This window comes from Ovis canadensis, chromosome 9 (genome assembly GCF_042477335.2).
Source record: "Ovis canadensis isolate MfBH-ARS-UI-01 breed Bighorn chromosome 9, ARS-UI_OviCan_v2, whole genome shotgun sequence".
In the NCBI taxonomy this organism is placed as follows: domain Eukaryota; kingdom Metazoa; phylum Chordata; class Mammalia; order Artiodactyla; family Bovidae; genus Ovis; species Ovis canadensis.
In genome coordinates this window covers 74,418,403-74,442,206 of record NC_091253.1, presented here as the reverse complement: position 1 = coordinate 74,442,206, position 23,804 = coordinate 74,418,403, and the positions used below count along the sequence as shown (strand labels likewise).

Sequence of the window (23,804 nt, the reverse complement as noted above, 5' to 3'; positions counted from 1 at the left end):
GGTGTGTTTTTATATATTAAAACTTTTCCTTGATTTTATTATAAAATTATAGCTTACATTTTCTCAGGCCACCTTATTCCCTCTATAGTGTGAAGATACAGATTATATCTAAAGTCACTCTAATTTGAGCTCCTTTTCCTGCTGAAAATAGAAATAATTCATGGCCCATAAAACACTTCCTATTTTGCTACATTAAATTTTTTTATATGTTACTCTTCAGTGCTGAAACTGGATGGGCAATGCAGGAAAATCAAATCAAATCTTGAAAATACTATAAAAGTCAATTTAAGATCAATCAGTAGAATATTGATAATTAAGTATACAAATCTACTAACAATTTTGTACTACTCTCTTATAATGCAAAACAACCTATCTAAAGATACCATTTTCATGAAACCATACAGCATACAGCAAATGAAATACCACTTTAGTTTTTAAGACAGGACATCTATTTTTTTTTCTCTCTGAAAGTTGTACATTTCAATATAAAATAAGTGCTACTTTATTTCTATCAGATAAAGAGTATATCTTACTGAAGGATTCCATGAATCGAGCAGAAAGGATCACCACATGAGTCAAAGATGATAATCATTTGAATATCTGCCATGCCATCTGCCTTAACTCATTGTAGAGGGAAATCAGAGCCATAAAATCATGTGAGTGGAAAACTCCATAAGGAAAGGGGTGAACCCAGAAATAAAGAGGCTCTACAAAAACTATTTATTTTCAATTAAAAAGTCCTCTTATTTCTGAAGTACACAAAATTTTTTAAAATTTAAGTAAAAACTCAGCAAAATCTGACTGCAAGTTTTAAAATGACACTGGCTAAAATCATAAGATTTAGGTAATATGCCCAGTGAACTTCGTCTAAAATCTTGAGTTAAAATCTTTGGAATTTTTATTACAATGATACCCAATACACTATTACAAATTCCAATCATATTAATCTTTTGCTATTATTGTGAGAAACGTATTGACAGGGTAGCTGTAGAAAGGTTACTGGCATACAAAATATAAATTGTTAAAATCTGTATTCCAGAAAACAATATGTAGTCTAATACTATTTTAGTTATTAACTATAAGCTGCCTAAAGCCATCATATTAAGTTCCCAAAGTGCTTAATACTGAAGATTACTAAAAAGGAAAGCATTGTAAAAAAAATAGATAAATGGAAATATGTAACTGTGGCAATGTTCACTGAATAGTAGCTAATACACTGTTGAGAATGAATTATTTACGTAAGTAGTCTGAGGATAAAGTGCACTAAATCCACATAATATTACTAAACATTACAGAAGATACATTTTTATTAATACTACACCTCATAATAATTAAGCTCTAAACAGAGATTTTTAAAGTTAATATAGCCAATACTATATCGCACTTATTCAAAATTATACCTATTAATAAAAATGGTAGCCAGCAATCTTAACAAAGTTAACTAAAATAGCATCCACAAAAACACTGTATATGGAAATGGATTTCAATTGATGAAGAGTCTGTTCAGAATTTTTTGAATTTTCTGCAGTGTTTTGTGGTACATGTTTAGGTAGCATGTCCCACTGCTGAAGCACTTTCTTAAAGATAAATATTACATGTTACACATTATCTTTTAAAGGTTATAATATTCTTTATTCTGGACAGTGTGCTATAAAACCCAACTAACTTTTATACTGCAATTTAGTTATGATCACAATGTTGCCTCAGCAAGAAAATGGCCATTTTTGCTTACTCAAATTACCATGTTTTACAGCTAAAGATATTTGCCTCTAACATAAAATGCAGTTGTGTATACCAAAATCATTTTACACGTCAAAAGAGACAGAGGTATTAATTAAATATACCTTGATATGGAGCACTAAATCCACGATATCGATGATTGCTGTCTGTAACAAAATGCAGTCTGAGCCAGTTTTTGTTGCTGATAATTGGTGGTGGTATATTCATTCCAGATAACCTGAATTATGGAAGACAACAACAAACAAATTAAAAAGCTTTTCAGTAGTAAACATTTTCACTGAATTGGGACCCCAAAAAGTTTACATGTATACAATATTCATAACTGTTCACTGCTACCTTTTTAAGCACAAGTGAAATAGTTGTTTTATGCATAGAAGTCAATCATAGAACTGTACAATTTCAAAATAAGCTGTTCCAAAAACGTTTCATATAGGGGTAAAATCAACTGGAAACTAAATGTAATTTTTGATTCTCTCAAATTTATTAAATAGATAATAATAAACATAATGGCTGCTTAGCTAATAGTGTTGGTCACTGCATAATCTATGTATGTACTGATATAGTATAATTACAAAACAGACTTTAAAGCAATTGATATAGTTTTTTCCATTTTATACATTTTTAACATTTCACATTCAATGGAACATTTCACTATTTCATAGAAAAAGCACTATTTTAATGTAACTTCATAGGATTGTACATTTGTATGATTAGCTTTCATTATAATACTATAAGGCACTAGAGTTCTGCTCCAATTGACAGAAAACAGATTGTATTTTGGATATATACTTAGTCACCATGTATCTAGTCACAAAGATTATTGCATAATCTCCTTAAAGCAAATATTTAAAACTATGCCCCAGATATTGGTCATGATTAACAGATGAAATAACTTTCAAAGCTCTATAATCTTTTGAAGATTTCCGGCAAAGCAGTTTTTCTGATTTAATTCAACAAAAAAATACCACCCTATAAACCTAACTATTTAAATAGCAGATGTGAGTTATAAAGCCAAGGTAAAATGCTCTCAAAAGACTATTACATCATGAAGCAGAATTCTAGAAATGGTTTCCTAATACCACTATATGACATATCTTTCCCAATCTTCAAAACTTATACTTTTCTTCCTTTCTTCATAGGAAGACAAACAAGACCACTTGGGGGTGTGTGTGTGTGTGCGTGTGTGTGTGTGTATGTTGGGGCAGGAGATTACAACTCTTCTCTCAATGCCTGGCAGTCATTCATTCTCGGAGACAGGTGGGGGAGATTAGAATATCCATCCTTGCACATGTAATCAGTAGTGAAGTGTAGACAGTGAAGCAAAACCATTTTATTCTATATCCTTCCCTTTTTTCCCCCTAAACTCACATTTCCTAGGATGCTTGGGGAGCTAGCCATCGCTTTTAGTGGATGACCACCTGCCACAGCACAAAAGTTATGAATTCACATTCATTCTATCACTGTGCCCAAGAATGTGTACAATGGGCTTAGCAACAGTATTGTGAAATTCAATGTTCATGGATTCTAAGATGAACAAGGTGGGTTCTGTCACATATGTTTCTCATTTCTCCACCAGATTTGGAATGAATTTTCTTTAACTTATCCCTATCGGTATATTACATGGATACAGAAACAGTATGGACCTAACCATACAGAAATGGTAAAGACCTAACAGAAGCAGAATACATTAAGAACAGGTGGCAAGAATACACAAAGCAACTAAAGAAAAAATATCTTAATGACCCCAGATAATCAAAATGGTGTGATTACTCACCTAGAGCCAGACATCCTGGAGTGTGAGGTTAAGTGGGCCTTAGGAAGTATCACTATGAACAAAGCTAGTGTAGGTGATGAAATTCCATATGAGCTATTTCAGATCCTAAAAGATGATGTTGTCAAAGTGCTGCACTCAATATGCCAGCATATTTGGAAAACACAGCAGTAGCCATAGGACTGAAAAAGGTCATTTTTCATTCCAATCCCAAAGAAGGGCAATGCTGAAGATTGTTCAAACTACTGCACAGTTGCGCTCATCACACACACTAGCAAAGTATGCTCAAAATTCTCCAAGCCATGATTTAACAGTACATGAACTGAAAACTTCCAGATGTTCAAGCTAGATTTAGAAAAGGCAGAGGACCAGAAATCAAATTGTCAACATCCATTTGAACATAGAAAAAGCAAGAGAATTACAGAAAAGCATCGGTTTCATTGACTATGCTAAAGCCTTTGACTGTGTGGATCATAACAAATGTGGAAAATTCTTAAAGAGATGGGAATACCAGACCACCTTACCTGTCTCCTGAGAAATCTGTATGTGGGTCAAGAAGGCAATTAGAACTGGACATTGAACAACACACTGGTTCCAAATTGGAAAAGGAGTACGTCAAGGCTGTACTGACAATATACAGCCTGTACATCAAGGCTGTATATTGTCACCCAGCTCATTTAACTCACATGTAGAGTACATCATGTGAAATGCCAGGCTGGATGAATCACAGGCTGGAATCAAGATTGCCAGGAAAAATAGCAAAAACAATATCCTCTGGATCATGGAAAAAGCAAGAGAGTTTCAAAAAAACATCTATTTCTGGTTTATTGACTATGCCAAAGCCTTTGACTGTGTGGATAACAATAAATTGTGGAAAATTCTGAAAGAGATGGGAATACCAGACCACCTGACCTGCCTCTTGAGAAATCTGTATGCACGTCAGAGAGCAACAGTTAGAACTGGACATGGAAAAACAGACTGGTTCCAAATAGGAAAAAGAGTACGTCAAGGCTGTATATTGTCACCCTGTTTATTTAACTTCTATGCAGAGTACATCATGAGAAACGCTGGACTGGAAAGAGCACAAGCTGGAATCAAGATTGCTGGGAGAAATATCAATAACCTCAGATATGCAGATGATACCACCCTTATGGCAGAAAGTGAAGAGGAACTAAAAAGCCTCTTGATGAAAGTGAAAGAGGAGAACGAAAAAGTTGGCTTAAAGGTCAACATTCAGAAAACCAAGATCATGGCATCCGGTCCCATCACTTCATGGGAAATAGATGGGAAACAGTGGAAACAGTGGCTGACTTTATTTTGGGGAGCTCCAAAATCACTGCAGATGGTGACTGCAGCCATGAAATTAAAAGACGCTTGCTCCTTGGAAGAAAAGTTATGAGCAACCTAGATAGCATATTCAAAAGCAGAGGCATTACTTTGCCTACTAAGGTCTGTCTAGTCAAGGCTATGGTTTTTCCTGTGGTCATGTATGGATGTGAGCGTTGGACTGTGAAGAAGGCTGAGCACCGAAGAATTGATGTTTTTGAACTGTGGTGTTGGAGAAGACTCTTGAGAGTCCCTTGGACTGCAAGGAGATCCCACCAGTCCATTCTGAAGGAGATCAGCCCTGGGATTTCTTTGGAAGGAATCATCCTAAAGCTGAAACTCCAGTACTTTGGCCACCTCACACGAAGAGTTGACTCACTGGAAAAGACTCTGATGCTGGGAGGGATTAGGGGCAGGAGGAGAAGGGGACAACAGAGGATGAGATGACTGGATGGCATCACTGACTCGATGGACATGAGTTTGAGTGGACTCTGGGAGTTGGTGATGGACAGGGAGGCCTAGCGTGCTGGATTCATGGTGTTGCAAGGAGTCAGACACGACTGAGCGACTGAACTGAACTGAACGGATATGCAGATGACACCATCCTTATGGCAGGAAGCGAAGAGGAACTAAACAGCTGCTTGAGGAAAATAAAAGAGGAGAGTGAAAAAGCTGGCTTAAAATTCAATGTGCAATAAATAAGATCATGGCATCTGATCCCATCACTTCATACCAAACACATGGGAAAACAATGGAAACAGTGAGAGACTTTATTTTCTTGGGCTCCAAAAGTGATTGCAGCCGTGAAATTAAAAGATACTTGCTCCTTACAAGAAAAGCTATAATGAACTCAGACACCATATTAAAAAGCAGAGACATTACTTTGCCAACAAAGGCCCATCTAGCCAAAGCGATGGTTTTTCTAGGAGTAATGTATGGATGTGAGAGTTGGGACCATAAAGAAAGCTAAGTGCCAAAGAATTGATGCTTTTGAACTGTGGTGTTGGAGAAGACTCTTAAGAGTCCCTTAGACTGCACAGAGATCCAACCAGTCAGTCCTAAAGGAAATCAGTACTGAATATTCATTGAAAGGACTGATGCTAAAGTTGAAGCTCCAATATTTTGGCCACCCGATGTGAAGAACGGACTCATTGGAAAAGATCGTGATGCTGAGAAAGATTGAAGGCAGGAGAAGGGGATGGCAGAGGATGAGATGGTTGGATGGCATCACCGACCTGATGGACATGAGTTTGAGCAAGCTTTGGGAGTTGGTGAAGGGCAGGGATTCTGGCGTGCTGCAGATCATGGGCTCACAAAGAGTAAGGTACAGCTGAGCAATGGAACTGAACTGAATCAGTGTCTTATTTCCTCTTTTCTTAGCATGACTGTTCATAAGTAGAGCCGGCTAATTTTTTTTTAATGCATCTGAATTGAGTAAATAAATATTTGTAAAATGCATGCTTAATTTTAAAATTCACCTTTTAAAAATTTACTTCATTTCTTTCATAAAGTGCAGTATCCAGATTATATTTAGTTTTGTTTCCTTTCTGGGTGGCTTGATTTAAACAAAAATTCAATGAAAAAAAGTTGGATTTGCTACAGTACACAGCATGCCAGATTTTGATTTATAATTTTATGCTCTTCAATTCCCTAATTCAATGAGCATAAACACCCATTAGGGAAAGTTTAAATTATTTTTGATAGGCTGCACACATTTCTAAATATAGAGAGAATACATGGATGGTTGTAAAAGACTAAAGTATAGAGTATGGAGAATGACCTTTAGAAAATCGAACAGATAAAAAGCAACTCAACAAGGACATCAAGAAAAGTGTGAGAGGAAAGAAGATGATACAGACAATAAAAATGATAAACTTTCCACCTTTCTCAGCAACATCAAAAATAATTCCAGCAATAGAATGGAATAAAAAGACAAGTAATAGCTACTATGGAACTAGTTTATAAACTGAATTCAGCTTCAGGAATTGAGAAAGATAGAACTGAAGATGTTAGAGCAGAATTATCCAGAAAGCAAAATATGCATGAGGTTGAGCAAAAAATGACAATTTAAGAGAGGTGGGACCAAACAGATATTCCTGACAGATCAGTGCTTATTCTCATGAAGCCTAACAGTAGACAAACCAAGACACCGAACTAGAGATAGAAAGCAAGTGCACCAAAGACCCATTTGCCACCAGAGAAGAAAACTATTTAGCTTCATTGGTTATAAGGGAGTCACATGGAGTTTCCAAATTGCTCTTAGTATTGCTCACTATTTAAACATGATTTATACAATATGACTTCATGACTTATGGAGCAATCTAGTAAATGAATTTTCATATATGTGTAATATATTTCACATGTTATCAGGTCTGAGAAATGGAGGTCTGAGATTATGTGCCAACTAGAAAGATTACATTAAATTAACTAATTATGATAATTAATTTCTTAAATACTAACAGAGATATTTCTTAAATATAACTCATTGTTATCCCTATATGAAGCTACTATGGTTACTTGAAGGTAGGCCCATATGGATTCATTCTAGTATAAAGCCAGTGAGAATCACCTCTTGGTACTGAAAGAAATTAAGTATACTCTTTATTTACTGAGCATTTACTATGTGACAAACATTGATGTTAAGGGTTGGAAATATAATTGTAAACAACACCAACAAGATCTGTGGTCTTACAAACAAATAAGATAACATAAACAAATGAATAAGATATTTTCAGAGGGTGGCAAAAGATGTATCCAAAAAAAAAAAAAAAGCAACCTGATAAAGAATTTCTAGCAATAAAATTTCAATTTGTCTGTTATCTTCTGCATTTTACACTTGAAACAGCGATACTCATGATTTTATATTGTGAAAGTATAATTATTAACTTGGAGTTAATATAGGAGTATTATATCCAAAACAATAATGATAACAATAAATGTCATACACTTGTAACCTATGATAGTTATTTATTTCCAAAAAGAATTTAACACATGCCATTTGAGTAATTAATAAATGTGAATGAGCACAGTAAATTAATAATAGCATCAAAGTTCATTGCACATTCAATATAGGATACTGACAATAATACAATATGATCTGCCATAATTAATCTTTGCTAAAATTGCTTTTATTTATATAATTCTCTAGAGAAATAACTAAGTCATAAATTGGTATTAAAATTAAATGCAATGTTTTATTTTTATAGATACTACCTTAAAGAATATGATTATAACCCTTACAAGATTGTTTTAAAACTCAATGTATGGCAAAACCAATACAATATTGTAAACTAATTAGCCTCCAATTAAAATAAATTTATATTAAAAAAAAACTCAATTAAGTGTAAGAAACTAAAAGAACCAGAAGTCTTTACCACTTTTTAAAAAAAGACCTAGAACTATTCTGAGCTTATTCCTTTGGTTTATAACTCTCTTCTCAGATCCTCATAGCTGTTCTTGGTGGATCTCTGGTTCTCAACTTTCTCAAAGTCAGCATTTCCAACAACAGAAGTCATCTTTGGCGGTCTGATCTGCTTTCTCTCATCTTTAGTAACTGTCAGTTCAATTCAGTTTAGTCTCTCAGTCGTGTCCAACTCTTTGTGACCACATGAATTGCAGCACGCCAGGCTTCCCTGTCCATCACCAACTCCCGGAATTCACTCAGACTCACGTCCATCGAGTTGGTGATGCCATCCAGCCATCTCATCCTCTGCGTCCCCTCCTCCTCCTGCCCCCAATCCCTCCCAGCATCAGGGTCTTTTCCAGTGAGTCAGCTCTTTGCATGAAGTGGCCAAAGGATTGCAGTTTCAGCTTCAGCATCATTCTGTCCAATGAACACCCAGGACTGATCTACTTTAGGATGGACTGGTTGGATCTCCTTGCAGTCCAAGAGTCTATGAAAGTGAAAGTGAAATTGCTTGGAAGTCGCTCAGTGGTGTCCGACTCTTTGCGACCCCATGGACTGTAGCCTACCAGGCTCCTCCCTCCATGGAATTCTCCAGGCAAGAGTACTGAAGTGAGTTGCCATTTCCTTCTCCAGGGGATCTTCCCAACCCAGGAATCGAACCCGGGTCTCCCACAATCGAGGCAGACGCTTTAACCTCTGAGCCACCAGGGCCTCAAGAGTCCACAGACACAGTCAAATCTAAACCCATGATTTTTGAAATCATCACCTGGCAGACACCACAATTTTCCCACTTTCTCCCAATTTTAGTGCTTTCTCTTTCTTGCTCTCTCACTCTCTCACTCTCTCATTTTGTCCCCACTCTCCTTCTTTTACCTCTTTTGACCCTCTTTCTCTGGGACTGAGATAAGAGTCACTCCTCATGCTTCTTTGTTCTCCAAGATTGCGTTATCATGTTAATTGTCTTATATTGAGCTCTAATTAATTTCTAAAATTCATTCTTTCATCTTAACTCAGGGTCTTTTCACATACTACTCTTTAAGACTGAAATAAGTACCATGTTTTTAACATTTTCTTACTTTCTGAAACTAGCCTTAAAGTTTCAAGGTTGATATAAATGCTCATTCTCCTTCTCTGCCCTCACAGAGCACCTGTGAATATTGTTATCACATCATTTATTATTTTGTATAATAGTAAGTTTCTATCTTCAGTATTATTTTATATTTTTATTGAAATAGTCATTAAGTCCCTAGTGCTGAACACAATGACTGATGAAAAGTATGTATACACTGAAATTGTTTATCAAGAAAATAAATGAATATAAACTTGATACATGCCTGATCTTTCTATATCTAAGCATTCATTCATATTTTTAATGTAAATTGTCAATAATTCCATCTCATACCATTATCAAATGCTTTCATTCTTTTAAGGTCCATCTAAAGTTATATTTCCTTCAGAGTTCCTCAGTTTTCTTAGCTGAAGGTTATTCCTCTGTTAAACTCTTCTTTTGGCACTTAATACTGATTTCATCTTATTATATATATTCTGCAAATTATAAGAATTTGGAAAATGAGCCACACTGGATTTATCGTGGAATCCACAAGCACATTTCAAACTATACTGATCATATAAAGTAATCCCTTTTTACAAAACTTCTCAACGTGTGTGCTATAGAAATTAGCCACCAAAAATGCTTTTGGGGATGAAGGAAGGAACACTAGTCAAAAGGCTTTTGAGTTATTCTTTTGTAACTGTATCCTCCTCTCATAGTTTTTAAAATATATGTTTTAACAAAGAATTCCTTAAATGTATTTCAACAAAGACTCTCCTCTCTTCACATTTCACCTTAAAGTCAAATTATATGCAGTGGAATTAGTTTAATGACCCCTTTCAGAAACCACTGATGTTATTTATGTCTGCTTAGGAATGTATTCCACAGTCCCAAGAAAAATCAACATCTTTAAACATAGTCAAAATGAAAAACTAATATGCTTTCTATTACGTTCTGCAGTATAAGTAGATATACTATCTTAACAACAAAATTAATCCATTTATGGATGGCATCAAAAGCACTAATATTTCACTCTATTTAAGTCATGAATATTCTGTGTGTGGTGTACAGATAGTGACACTGACAAGACTGTATGTTTTTGTCACAGACTTCTGACTCTGCTCTTGGTTAGATGTTTGAAAGCCACTGGCCTACAGAACATACAATCCTATATGGTTTTAACAAGATCATTAAGAAGCTAAGTATTGTGTTAGATAGTCCAACTTCTCAAAAGCCAGACGCAATAAAGAATTTGCAAGGCATATAAGAGAAGTAGCCACACAAAGTGTTCTCTTTCCCCCTTCAGCCACACACCCTACTTATATATCCTTATCTGTCCCCCACTCTGTTTTACCACTTATCCCCCACTTCTATGACCTATCTTTCAGATACATGTTATCTTATAATAGCTGAACAGTACTACCACCAATTCAAAATTAAACTTGTAATTTCAGTCAGTCAGTTCAGTCGCTCAGTCATGTCCGACTCTTTGCAACCCCATGGACTGTAGCAACCTGGCAAAAAAAAAAAAAAAATCCAGATCTAGATTCTTTAAGAGAGAATTTTAGTAAACATAAAGAACTTCAACAATTTTTCTCATTCTTTCCAGAAAATAAGAGGAGTGAACACTTCTCAACTCATTTTGCAAGGCTAGCATTACCCTGATAATAAAACCAGATTCAGTTCAGTTTAGTCGCTCAGTCGTGTCCGACTCTTTGTGACCCCATGAATTGCAGCATGCCAGGCCTCCTTGTCCATCACCAACTCCCGGAGTTCACTCAAACTCATGTCCATCAAGTCAGTGATGCCATCCAGCCATCTCATCCTCTGTCGTCCCCTTCTCCTCCTGCCCCCAGTCCCTCCCAGCATCAGAATCTTTTCCAATGAGTCAACTCTTCGCATGAGGTGGACAAAGTACTGGAGTTTCAGCTTTAGCATCATTCCTTCCAAAGAAATCCCAGGGCTGATCTCCTTCAGAATGGACTGGTTGGATCTCCTTGCAGTCCAAGGGACTCTCAAGAGTCTTTTCCAACACCACAGTTCAAAAGCATGAAGTCAGTACAAAAACAAAAATACAAAATAAAAAAAAAATCTACAAACCAATTTATCTCATGAACTTAGATGCAAAATTCTCAATAAAATATTAGCACATTAAATCCAAAAACTAGAAGAGAATTATATATCATGATCCAGTGAGATTTATTAAGAGTTATATAAGGTTAGCTCAACATTTGAAAAATCAATGTAATCCACCATCTAAACAGGCTATAGAGGAAAATTTAAACAATCAAATCAATGGACACAGAAAAAGCATTTGAAAAAATCCAGCATTCATTCATGATAAAAGCTCCCAGCAAATTAGGAACAAATGGAATATCTTCAACTTGATAGAGATCATATACCAAAAACCTATAATACAATTAACATCACATTTAATGTTGAACCACTGGATGACTTTTATTAAGATTAGGAACATGACCCATCATTCTCATTCATGTTCTAGAGAATGCAATAAAGCTTAGAAAATAAATAAAAGAAACATATTAGAAAGAAACTAACTGTCTTATTTGAAGATGACAAGATTATTTATGTAGAAAATCTCAACCAGTATATAAAATGAGTTCTTGAATAAATAAACACATTCAGCCAAGTCACTGGATACAATATGAACATAAATTATTCACATTTCTAAATAGTTACAATGAACATGAGGAAATTGAAATAGTTTAACATTACAATGCAATTTAAAATTGTTTGAAATTAAACTAAATTCTGAGTTTCAGTACATTGCTTACAGGGTCTGTCTCAAAAACATTACAAAATGCAGTGAAAGAAATCAAAGACATAAATATATAGACCAACGTACCACATTCCTTAATTGGAGACTTAGCATAATAAAGAAGACAATTCTCCACAAAATGATCCTCAAAACTATTAAACATGTATTAAATACAATTCCTGTTGAATTCTCAGCAAATTGTTTTCATAGATATTGACAAGACAATTATAAATGTATATGGAAAGGTAAGGCTCTAGAACATTTAAAACAAATTTTACAAAGAAGAATGAAGTGCAAATAAGCCATAGTCTTTCTGTCTGCTTCAGCAAATGGAAAATGATAGGCAAAAAATGAAACTTAATATAAATTTTCCTAATTTATGCAAAAACATTAGCCCAAGCTTCATGACAGACTTACATGTGAAACATAAAAGTATCATAAAACACTTTGAAAAACATATAAAAGTAAATTTGAGGGATGTAGGCTAAACGAAAAGTTTTAGACTTTAATTCAAAACCATAATTCAGAAGAAAAAAATGGATAAAGTCGGTCTCATAAAAATTAAATACTTTAGTGATACAGAAGATATTATACACAAGGTATAATATGGAAAATAATATTTACATACCACACCACTCTTATGGCAGAAAGGGAAGAACTAAAGAGACTCTTGATGAGAGTGAAAGAGGAGAGTGAAAAAGTTGGCTTAAAGCTCAACATTCAGAAAACTAAGGTCATGGCATCCAGTCAGTCACTTCATGGGAAATAGATGGGGAAACAGTGGAAACAGTTGCTGACTTTATTTTTCTGGGCTCCAAAATCACTGCAGATGGTGATTGTAGCCATGAAATTAAAAGACACTTACTCCTTGGAAGGAAAGTTATGACCAACATAGACGGCGTATTCAAAAGCAAAGACATTACTTTGTCAAGAAAGGTCCATCTAGTCAAGGCTATGGTTTTTCCAGTAGTCATGTATGGATGTGAGAGTTGGACTGTAAAGAAAGCTGAGTGCTGAAGAATTGATGCTTTTGAATTGTGGTGTTGGAGAAGACTCTTGAGAGTCCCTTGGACTGCAAGGAAATCCAACCAGTCCATCCTAAAGGAGATAAGTCCTGGGTGTTCTTTGGAAGGACTGATCTTGAGGCTGAAACTCCAATACTTTGGCCACCTGGTCTGACTGACTGACTCATTGAAAAGACCCTGGTCTGGGAAAGATGGAGGGCAGGAGGAGAAGGGGACGACAAAGGATGAGATGGTTGGATGGCATCACCTACTCAATGGGCATGAGTTTGGGTGAACTCCAGGAGTGGTGATGGATAGGGAGAACTGGCATGCTGTGGTTCATGGGGTCACAAAGAGTTGGACACGACTGAGTGACTGCACTGAATCGAACCACATATCTGACAAAGTATTTGTATATAGAAAACATAAAGACTTTTTAACCTCAACCAGTAAAAAAGGCAAAAAAATATAATGAGCAAAAGATATAAATAGACATTATACTGAAGAGGGTATAAATTGGAAAATAAGTATACAAATCTATATTCCACATTATTAACCACAAAAATATGCAAATGAAATGCACAGTAAGATACCATGATATACCTGTTACAATACTTTAAATAGAGTCACACTTTAAAAAGAGTGACTCCAGCAAATATGAGGATATGGAGAAACTGAACCACCCATATACTGCTGTCGGAAATGTATAATGTATAGCCACTCTGGAAAAGAGCACTATAGCATCTTAGAAAATTAAAATTGTACTTGCCATACAACCTGTAATTATACTCTTGAGCATAATGCCAGAGATAGGAGAAGTTTTAGTCACACAGAAATTTATAATCTTCAAAAACTGCTTGAGAAAACTCAAATTCTCACAACAGATGAAAGAGTCAATAAATTGTAGCACATCCATATCATGGAATACTACTCAGCAATTAGTTCAGTTCAGTTCAGTTCAGTCCCTCAGTCATGTCCGACTCTGTGACCCATTGGACTGCAGCATGCCAGGATTCCCTATCTATCGCCAACTTCGGCGCTCACTCAAACGCATGTCCATTGACTCGGTGATGCCATCCAACCTTCTCATCGTCTATTGTCCCCTTCTCCTCCTGCCTTCAATCTTTCCCAACATCAGGGTCTTTTCCAATAAGTCAGTTCTTCGCATCAGGTGGCCAAAGTATTGGCGTTTCAGCTTCAGCATCAGTCCTTTCAATGAATATTCAGGACTGATTTCCTTTAGGATGGACTGGTTGGATCTCCATGCAGTCCAAGAGACTCTCAGGAGTCTTTGGTACTCAGCTTTCTTTACAGTCCAACTCTCACATTGGTAGGAAATGGCAAACCACTCCAATACTCTTGCCTGGAGAATTCCATAGACAGAGGAGGCTGGCAGGCTACAGTCCATGGGGTCACAAAAAGTCAGACATGACAGTGACTAACACATACACACACACACACACACACACAGAGGCAGTTGTATGGAGAAGGAAGGAAATGGCAACCCATTCCAATACTCTTGCCTAGAGAATCCCATGGACAGAGGAGCCTGGAGGGTTAAAATCCATGGGGTCGCAAATAGACACAACTGAGTGAATAACACACACACAGAAACACACATACACACACATACATACACACACACTGTCACATCCATACACGACTAGTGGAAAAACCATAGCTTTGACTAGATATACCTTTGTTGGCAAAGTAATGTCTCTGCTTTTTAATCTGCTGTCTAGGCTGGTCACAGTTTGTCTTCCAAGAAGTGTTTTTTTAATTTCATGGCTGCAGTCACCATCTGCAGTGATTTTGGAGCCCAAAAAAATAAAGTCTCTCACTGTTTCCATTGTTTCCCCATCTATTTCCCATGAAGTGATGGGACTGTATGCCATGATCTTCATTTTCTGAATGTTGAGTTTTAAGCCAACTTTTTCACTCTCCTCTTTCACTTTCATCAAGAGGCTCTTTAGTTCTTCACTTTTTGCCATAAGGGTGGTATTATCTGCATATCTGAAGTCACTGATATTTCTCCTTATAATCTTGATTCCAGCTTGTGCTTCATCCAGCCCAGCATTTTGCATGATGTACTCTGCATATAAGTTAAATAAGCAGGGTGACAATATACTGCCTTGACGTACTCATTTCCCAATTTGGAACCAGTCTATGTACAGTTCTAACTGTTCTATGTACAGTTGTAACTGTTGCTTCTTGACCTACATACAGATTTCTTAGGAGGCAGGTCAAGTGGTCTGGTATTCCCATCTCTTTAGCTAGTGAAGGTGATGAAATTCCAGTTAAGCTATTTCAAATCCTAAAAGATGATGCTGTGAAAGTGCTGCACTCAATATATCAGCATATTTGGAAAACTCAGCAGTGGCCACAGCACTGGAAAAGGTCAGTTGGGGCAATGGCACCCCACTCCAGTACTCCTACCTGGAAAATCCCATGGACGGAGGTGCCTGGAAGGCTGCAGTCCATGGGGTCGCTGAGAGTTGGACACAACTGAGTGACTTCACTTTCACTTTTCACTTTCATGCATTAGAGAAGGAAATGGCAACCCACTCCAGTGTTCTTGCCTGGAGAATCCCAGGGACAGGGGAGCCTGGTGGGCTGCTGTTTATGGGGTCGCACAGAGTCAGACATGACTGAAGTGACTTAGCAGCAAAGAAAGGCAATGCCAAAGAATGTTCAAACTACTCAACAATACAAAGAACAAATTATTGATGCACAAAACAACTTGTATGACTCTCAAAGTATATGTTAAAGAAAAAATTCTAAGTGAGAAAAAAAAAGAAGTCTTTTAGAGGTTATATGTTGTACATTTTCACCTATAGAACATTCTTGAAATTACAATATTAAAAAGATGAAAAATATAGTAGTTGCCAGGTTTGGTGATATTGTGTGGGGAGTGTGAGAGCACATGACTATGGCTACAAAAGTGTAGCCATACTTTCAAGGGATTTTTTTGATGGAGTTATAATGAAAGCATGCAAAATTTGTGAAATCTGAATAAATTCAATGGAATGTCTCAATGATTATTTCCTGTTGTTACACTGGATTCCAGTTATGCAAGCTGTTACAACTGCAGGAAACTGAATGAATAGTATGCAAATGTTTCTGTATTAATTCTTACAACTGAAGGCAAATATACAATGCCTCAAAATAAAAAAAAAATAGAAATCTTAAGTATCGATCACAATTATTCACAAACTTAAAATAGTATTATTCCTGCAAAAGGCTCCCAAAATTCAATCGTTTATCAACTGATGAATGGACAAACAAAATGTGGTACTTACATACAATCGAATGTTATTTGGCAGTGAAAATGGAGTATTGATAAATGCTTTGACACACATGAAGCTTAAAAATTATGCTCAATGAAAGACACCGGTCACAAAAGACCACATATTGAATGATTCTGTTTATAGGAAATATCCAGGATAGGCAAAACTTAAGAGCCTGAAATTAGATTGGTAGTTGTCTAGGACTGCTATTATGATGGTTGAGATGAGTAGTGATGGCTTCTGGGTATGAGTTCTCTTCTTGGAGTGATGAAAAAGGTCTAAAATTAGATTATTGTAATAATTACAGAATCCTGAATTTATACTTAAAATGAGTTAATTCTAACATATGTGAACCATATCTCAACAAGTCTATTAAAAATATCTAGTGAATTAATAGTAAAAGAATAGAAAATACACCATGAAAACATTAATCATAAAAATTAGGGGATGGTCACACTAATATAAATAGATCTCAAAGAAAGGAATATTACTGGAGAAAATTTAGAATATTAAATAGTGATAAATGAATACATTTACTAAATAAGACTAAATATTATCTAGTATTATTTATGTATTTTTATCTGAAGCAAAAACTGAAACAAACAAAATAATACATAGGCCACAAATATAGTGAGAGTCTTCAACAATCTTCTCTTAGTTAGTGATAAAGTATACAGAGAATCAATAAAGATATTGAAGACCTTGGCAACTCTATCAAAAAATTTTTCCTAGATGACATTTATAAAATATATTACTCCACAACATTTTTTTTTTAAGGGACACAAACAAAAAGACCCTATTCTGGGACACAAAACCAATCTCAACAGTTTTAAAATAATTGGAATCTTATGAAGTATGTTCTCTGACCAAAATGAATTAAACTAAAACTAAACAACAGGGGCTTCCCTAGTGGCTCAGTGGTGAAGAATCTGTCTGTCAATGCAGGAGGCATGGGTTCAATCCCTGGTCAGGGAAGATCCTACCTGCCATGCAGCAACTGGGCCCATGTGCCACAACTATTAAGCCTGTGCTCTAGAGCCCAGAAACCACAGCTACTGAGACCTCACATTTCAACTACTGAAGCCAGTGAACCCTAGAGCCTGTGCTCTACAAAAAGAAGGCACCATCATGAGAAGCCCATGCACCACAACCAAAGAGTATCTCCCACTCACCACAACTAGAGAAAAGCCTGTGCATCAATGAAGATTGAGCACAGTCGATATATTTAGAAAATTATATAAAATAAATAACAAAAACTATCGAGAAACTGATCAAATATTTGAATATTAAATGATATATTTCTACATAACTCAAATGTGAAGGAGAAAGCAAAATTGAATCTAAAGTCTTTGAATTGAACTAAGTCAATAACTTGAGTATTTATAGCAAGTAGAGAAAAGTTTACATATGATGTTACTGAGCTGAAAATAATGAAGTTTCAAGTCAATAATTTCAGTTTTAAGAAATTAGGAGGGGAAAGTAAGCCAAACCCACTTCAAGCAGAAGGGAAAGGGAAAGTGAAAATAAGAGCAGAAAGCAAAAAATTAAAAACAGAAAAACAATAGAGAAAAATCAATAAAACTAAAACCTTGTTCTTTGAAAAGATCTATAAAATTGATAAAGATCCTAGTAGACTAATCAAAGAAAGAGAATACAAATTACAAAACTAAATAAGGATTTACCATCAAAGAAAATACAGATATTTTAATAATCTTAATGCAATATTATAAACAAAATCTTCATTCTAGCTTATTTGAAAAATTAGGTGAAATGGAAAACTCCTTGTAAGGTATATACTGCAAAACCTCATTCTACAAGTGTTAGGGAAATTAAATAGGTAGTCTTATTTAGGCTTCAGAGACAAAGCAGAGCAGTCCTTTGATTTTGTCTCTAATCTGGGTGGACACTATTCTGACCATGAATGCCCTGACTGCCTGACTGCTGTGAGTGCAAGTCTTGTGGTACCACAGATCATAGATAAAATAGAGGATGAAACTTGAGATTGTTGAGCTCCTGGAGGAGGTCTGGCCAACCATGCCTCCAAGCTTAACAACAGCCCATTTTTTCAAGACAAAACAAAAAGCATTAACTGAAACCAGAGCTTCAGTTTGCTCACAGACTTACAAGTGTATCAGTTTGCTTCCTGGGATTATAAGCAGGAAATGAAACAGCAATTTTTGAAGTCTCACCAATAGAAGGAACATGCTGTCTGGGACCTTTTCCCAAAAGGGACTCCTGATGTGCTGTGTCATGGGATTCCCAGCACTGTTTAAGTCTTAATGTTGGTCAAAAACCAATTTGTAATGTGCCGCCTCTATTTCTATTTCTCTTTTCTTTTAATGTTAGTATATTGAAAGTAAGCTAGATAATTTTTATTTGTATATAACAAGAGTGTTACTTTGATAATAAATCCTTTCAAACTGAGATAGAAATAAAAGCTTTCTACAAAACAACAAGAAATAGATTACATGGACAGTCATATTCTTTTCTACAAATAAAGCTCACAGTAAAAGTAGAATTGCAGGCCCAAATATATACTTGCTAAATTGCTTCAGTTCAGTTCAGTTCAGTCACTCAGTCGTGTCCAACTCTTTGCGACCCCATGGATCGCAGCACACCAGGCCTCCCTGTCCATCACCAAGTCACTTCAGTTGTGTCCAACTCTTCAAAACGCTATGGAGTGTGGCCCGCGAGGCTCTTCTGTCTATGAGATTGTCTTGGCAAGAATACTGGAGTGGGTTGCCATGCCCTCCTCCAGGGGATCTTCTGACTCAGGGATCAAATCGGCATCTCTCATGTTTTCTGAACTGGGAGGCGGGCTCTATAGCACTAGCACCACTTTAGAAGCGCTAACAGTTACACTGAATTCTACCAAATATTTAAATAAAAAATAATATCAGTTATACACAAACTTTTAAAGAAAACAATAAAAAAGAAAGTGCATGCTAGTTAATTTTATAAAGCTACCATTGCTCCTATAACAAATATGTCCAATAACATTAAAAGGTAGAAATTGGTAGGCAGTCAGTGTACAAATACATTAGCCTAAAACTATATCATCTTGCAAACTCCTGGAATGTGTCCTTGGTCTGATGAATTCAGTTCAGTTCAGTTCAGTCACTCAGTTGTGTCCGACTCTTTGTGACCCCATGAACTACAGTACGTGAGGCCTCCCTGTCCTTCACCAATTCCCAGAGTTCACCCAAACTCATTTACATTGAGTTGGTGATGCCATCCAACCATCTCACCCTCTGTCGTCCCTTTCTCCTCCTGCCCTCTATTGAGTCTTTTCAATGAGTCAGGTGGCCAAAGTATTGGAATTTCAGCTTCAACATCAGTTCTTCCAATGAACACTCAGGACTGATCTCCTTTAGGATGGACTGGTTGAATTTCCTTGAAGTCCAAGGGACTCGTAAGACTCTTCTCCAAAATCACAGTTCAAAAGTATCAATTCTTCGGCACTCAGCTTTCTTCACAGTCCAACTCTCACATCCATACACGACCACTGGAAAAACCATAGCCTTGACTAGATGGATCTTTGTTGACAAAATAATGCCTCTGCTTTTAATATGCTGTGTAGGTTGGTCATAACTTTCCTTCCAAGGAGTAAGCGTCTTTTAATTTCAAAGCTGCAATCACCATCTGCAGTGAGTTTGGACCCCAGAAAAATAAAGTCAGCCACTGTTTCCACTATTTCCCCATCTATTTCCCATGAAGAGATGGGACTGGATGCGATGATCTGTTTTCTGAATGTTGAGCTTTAAGCCAACTTTTCACTCTCTTCTTTCACTTTCATCAAGAGGCGTTTTAATTCCACTTCATTTTCTGCCATAAGGATGGTGTCATCTGCATATCTGAGGTTACTGATATTTCTCCCAGCAATCTCGATTCCAGCTTGTGCTTCTTCCAGTCCAGCTTTTCTCATGATGTACTCTGCATAGAAGTTAAATAAGCAGGGTGACAATATACAGCCTTGACATACTCCGTTTCCTATTTGGAACCAGTTTGTTGTTCCATGTTCAGTTCTAACTATTGCTTCCTGACCTGCATATTGGTTTCTCAGAAGGCAGGTCAGGTAGTCTGGTATTCCCATCTCTTTCAGAATTTTCCAGTTTCTTGTGATCCACACAGTCAAAGGCTTTGGCATAGTCAATAAAGCAGAAATAGATGTTCTTTCTGGAACTCTCTTGCTTTTTCCATGATCCAGCGGATGTTGGCAATTTGATCTCTGGTTCCTCTGCCTTTGCTAAAACCAGCTTGAACATCTCGAATCTCATGGTTCATGAATTGCTGAAGCCTGGCTTGGAGAATTTTGAGCATTACTTTACTAGTGTGTGAAATGAGTGCAATTGTGCAGTAGTTTAAGCATTCTTTGTCATTGCCTTTCTTTGGGATGGGAATGAAAACTGACATTTTCCAGTCCTGCAGCCACTGCTGAGTTTTCCAAGTTTGCTGGCATATGGAGTGCAGAACTTTCACAGCATCATTTTTCAGGATTTGAAATAGCTCAACTGGAATTCTATCACCTCCACTAGCTTTGTTCATAGTGATGCTTTCTAAGGCCCACTTGACTTCACATTCCAGGATGTCTGGCTCTAGGTGAGTGATCACACCATCATGATTATCTGGGTTGTGAAGCTTTTTTTGTACAGTTCTTCTGTGTATTCTTGCCACCTCTTCTTAATATCTTCTGCTTCTGTTAGGTCTATACCATTTCTGTCCTTTATTGAGCCTATCTTTGCATGAAATGTTCCCTTGGTATCTAATTTTCTTGAAGAGATCTCTAGTCTTTCCTATTCTGTTGTTTCCCTCTATTTCTTTGCATTGATCTCTGAGGAAGGCTTTCTTTTCTCTCCTTGCTATTCTTTGGAATTCTGCATTCTGATGCTTATATCTTTCCTTTTCTCCTTTGCTTTTTGCTTCTCTTCTTTTCACAGTTATTTGTAAGCCCTCCCCAGACAGCCATTTTGCCTTTTCGCATTTCTTTTCCATGGGGATGGTCTTGATCCCTGTCTCCTGTACAACCTCCATCCATAGTTTATCAGGCACTCTATCAGATCTAGTCCCTTAAATCTTTTTCTCACTTACAGTGTATAATCATAAGAAATTTGATTTAGGTCATACTTGAATGGTCTAGTGGTTTTCCCTACTTTCTTCAATTTAAGTCTGAATTTGGAAATAAGGAGTTCATGATCTGAGCTACGGTCAGCTCCCAGTCTTGCTTTTGCTGACTGTATAGAGCTTTCCATCTTTTGCTGCAAAGAATATAATCAATCTGATTTCAGTGTTGACCATCTGATGATGTCCATGTGTAGAGTCTTCTCTTGTGTTGTTGGAAGAGGGTGTTTGCTATGACCAGTGCATTTCTTGGCAAAACTCTATTAGCCTTTGCCCAGCTTCATTCCGTATTCCAAGGCCAAATTTGCCAGTTACTCCATGTGTCTTGACTTCCTACTTTTGCAATATCCTTAAGAATAGGCAAACTAAAATGGTATACCACTATCCATTTAGGAGGGCTTCCCTTGTGACTCAGCTGGTAAATAATCCATCTGCAATGCAGGAGACCTGGGTTTGATCCATGGGTTGGGAAGACTCCTTGGAGAAGGGGATGGCTACCCACTCCAGTAATCTGGCCTGGAGAATTCCATGGACTACAGTCCATGGAGTCACAAAGAGTAGGACACGACTGAGCAACTGTCACTTTTACTGTCATCCACTTAGGAAAGCAGCTAATTAGAAAATAACACTGAACTGACACATCAAATTAAAATAATTTTCATTTCAAAGGCAAAAAAGTTCTGGTTTGGAAAGGTTTAGAGCAACTGGAACTTTTGCACATTGCTGATAGAATGCAGTGTGACAGAGACACTTTGGAAAACAGTGCAGCAATTTCTTATAAAATTAAGTACACATTCACTCAGTAATTTCACTCCTAGTCATTGACCTAAGAGAAGTGAAATATATGACCGTAGAAAGACTTGCACACAAATGCTCATGCCATCTTCTTTCATAATCACAAAAAGTCAAAAGTGGCTAATAAATAAATCTGGTACATCCATTCAATAATCTATTACTCACCAATAAAAAGAATGAAATGTTGATACATAAAATAACACAGATGAATCTCAAAAGCACTGTAAATGGAAGAATACACATGCCACATACTATAGGTCTGCATATTGCATGATTTTTATATGACATTCTAAATGAAAAACTATACAGATGTTATAACCGGTTGCTGAGGGGTAGAGTTAGGGAGGAAATTATTACAGAGGGACACAAGAAAATTGGGGGTGGGTGGGCAGGTGGAGGTCTAATTCCTCTAGTTATAAGGAGAATAATCTTTTCAAATAATTTAAAATGACTTTCTGTCATTTTCTTTGGGAGAATAGATTTGTTTCAACTTTATGCTTCTAATCACAGAAATATACATATTATATTTTAATGTTATTAATTAGCAAGCCAAAATCTCTCAAGATTATTTTTTGCTTTCTTAAAGTCAGGTTTATTGAAGTGTAATTTATGATAAAAGTTACCCTTCTCAGGCATAAATTTTATGTATTAATATTTTAACACACATACACAATTGCATAGCTACAATAAAAATACTGATTTTTTTTCCAAAAGTTGTTCTTTAAATCTATTTTTAAAAACAGAATGTGTTTTAAAATTGATTACTTATGATATAGTGTTCTGTGATCTCCTTTGAATTAGGAAAAGTTACTGAATTAATATCATAGAACTACCATTTCATGGTATATTTCTATGAATATGTTTAAATAATAAATGTTTACCAAATAAATACAATAGTACAACAAGTTTAAGCATATTGTATCTATGTCTCCCCTTCTATCAGCTTGAAAGATGACATATACATTTACAAATTTGAATATACTCATCTATGTTTAAAATCATAACTATTTCCATTTATAATTTTGTTGTACAACCAAATTTCAGATAAATAGTATTCAACATGCCGCTGCTGCTGCTGCCGCCAAGTCACTTCAGTCGTGTCCAACTCTGTGCAACCCCATAGACGGCAGCCCACCAAGCTCCCCTGTCCCTGGGATTCTCCAGGCAAGAACACTGGAGTGGGTTGCCATCTCCTTCTCCAAACATGAAAGTGAAAAGTGAAAGTGAAGTTGTTCAGTCGTGTCCGACTCTTCGCAACCCCATGGACTGTAGCTCACCAGGCTCCTCCATCCATGGCATTTTCCAGGCAAGAATACTGGAGTGTGTTGCCATTGCCTTCTCCATACATATCCCCAATTAAATGGACTACTGGCTTCACTTTTAGCAAAAAAAGTTATATTGTGGGAACAAGTAGTTTATGAGTTCATATAAGAGATATTCATACAAAAAAAATAATAGCTCTTGTACATGTACACACACACAGAACCAAATTTTCATTTAAATGAAATGTTAAGTATAAAAGTGTCT

The 23,804-nt window shown here is 36.4% G+C and overlaps 1 protein-coding gene across 2 annotated transcripts in view; it reads right to left on the bottom strand.

Moving 5' to 3' along the window:
- The window catches only part of CSMD3 (CUB and Sushi multiple domains 3), a 1,383,361-nt gene that overhangs the window by 888,705 nt on the left and 470,852 nt on the right, over positions 1 to 23,804 (bottom strand). For both annotated transcript variants that reach the window (XM_069601113.1, XM_069601114.1), the window contains exon 6: positions 1,845 to 1,957. In XM_069601113.1, the coding sequence (XP_069457214.1) occupies positions 1,845 to 1,957 (113 nt within the window). The remainder of the gene's footprint in view (positions 1 to 1,844; positions 1,958 to 23,804) is intronic.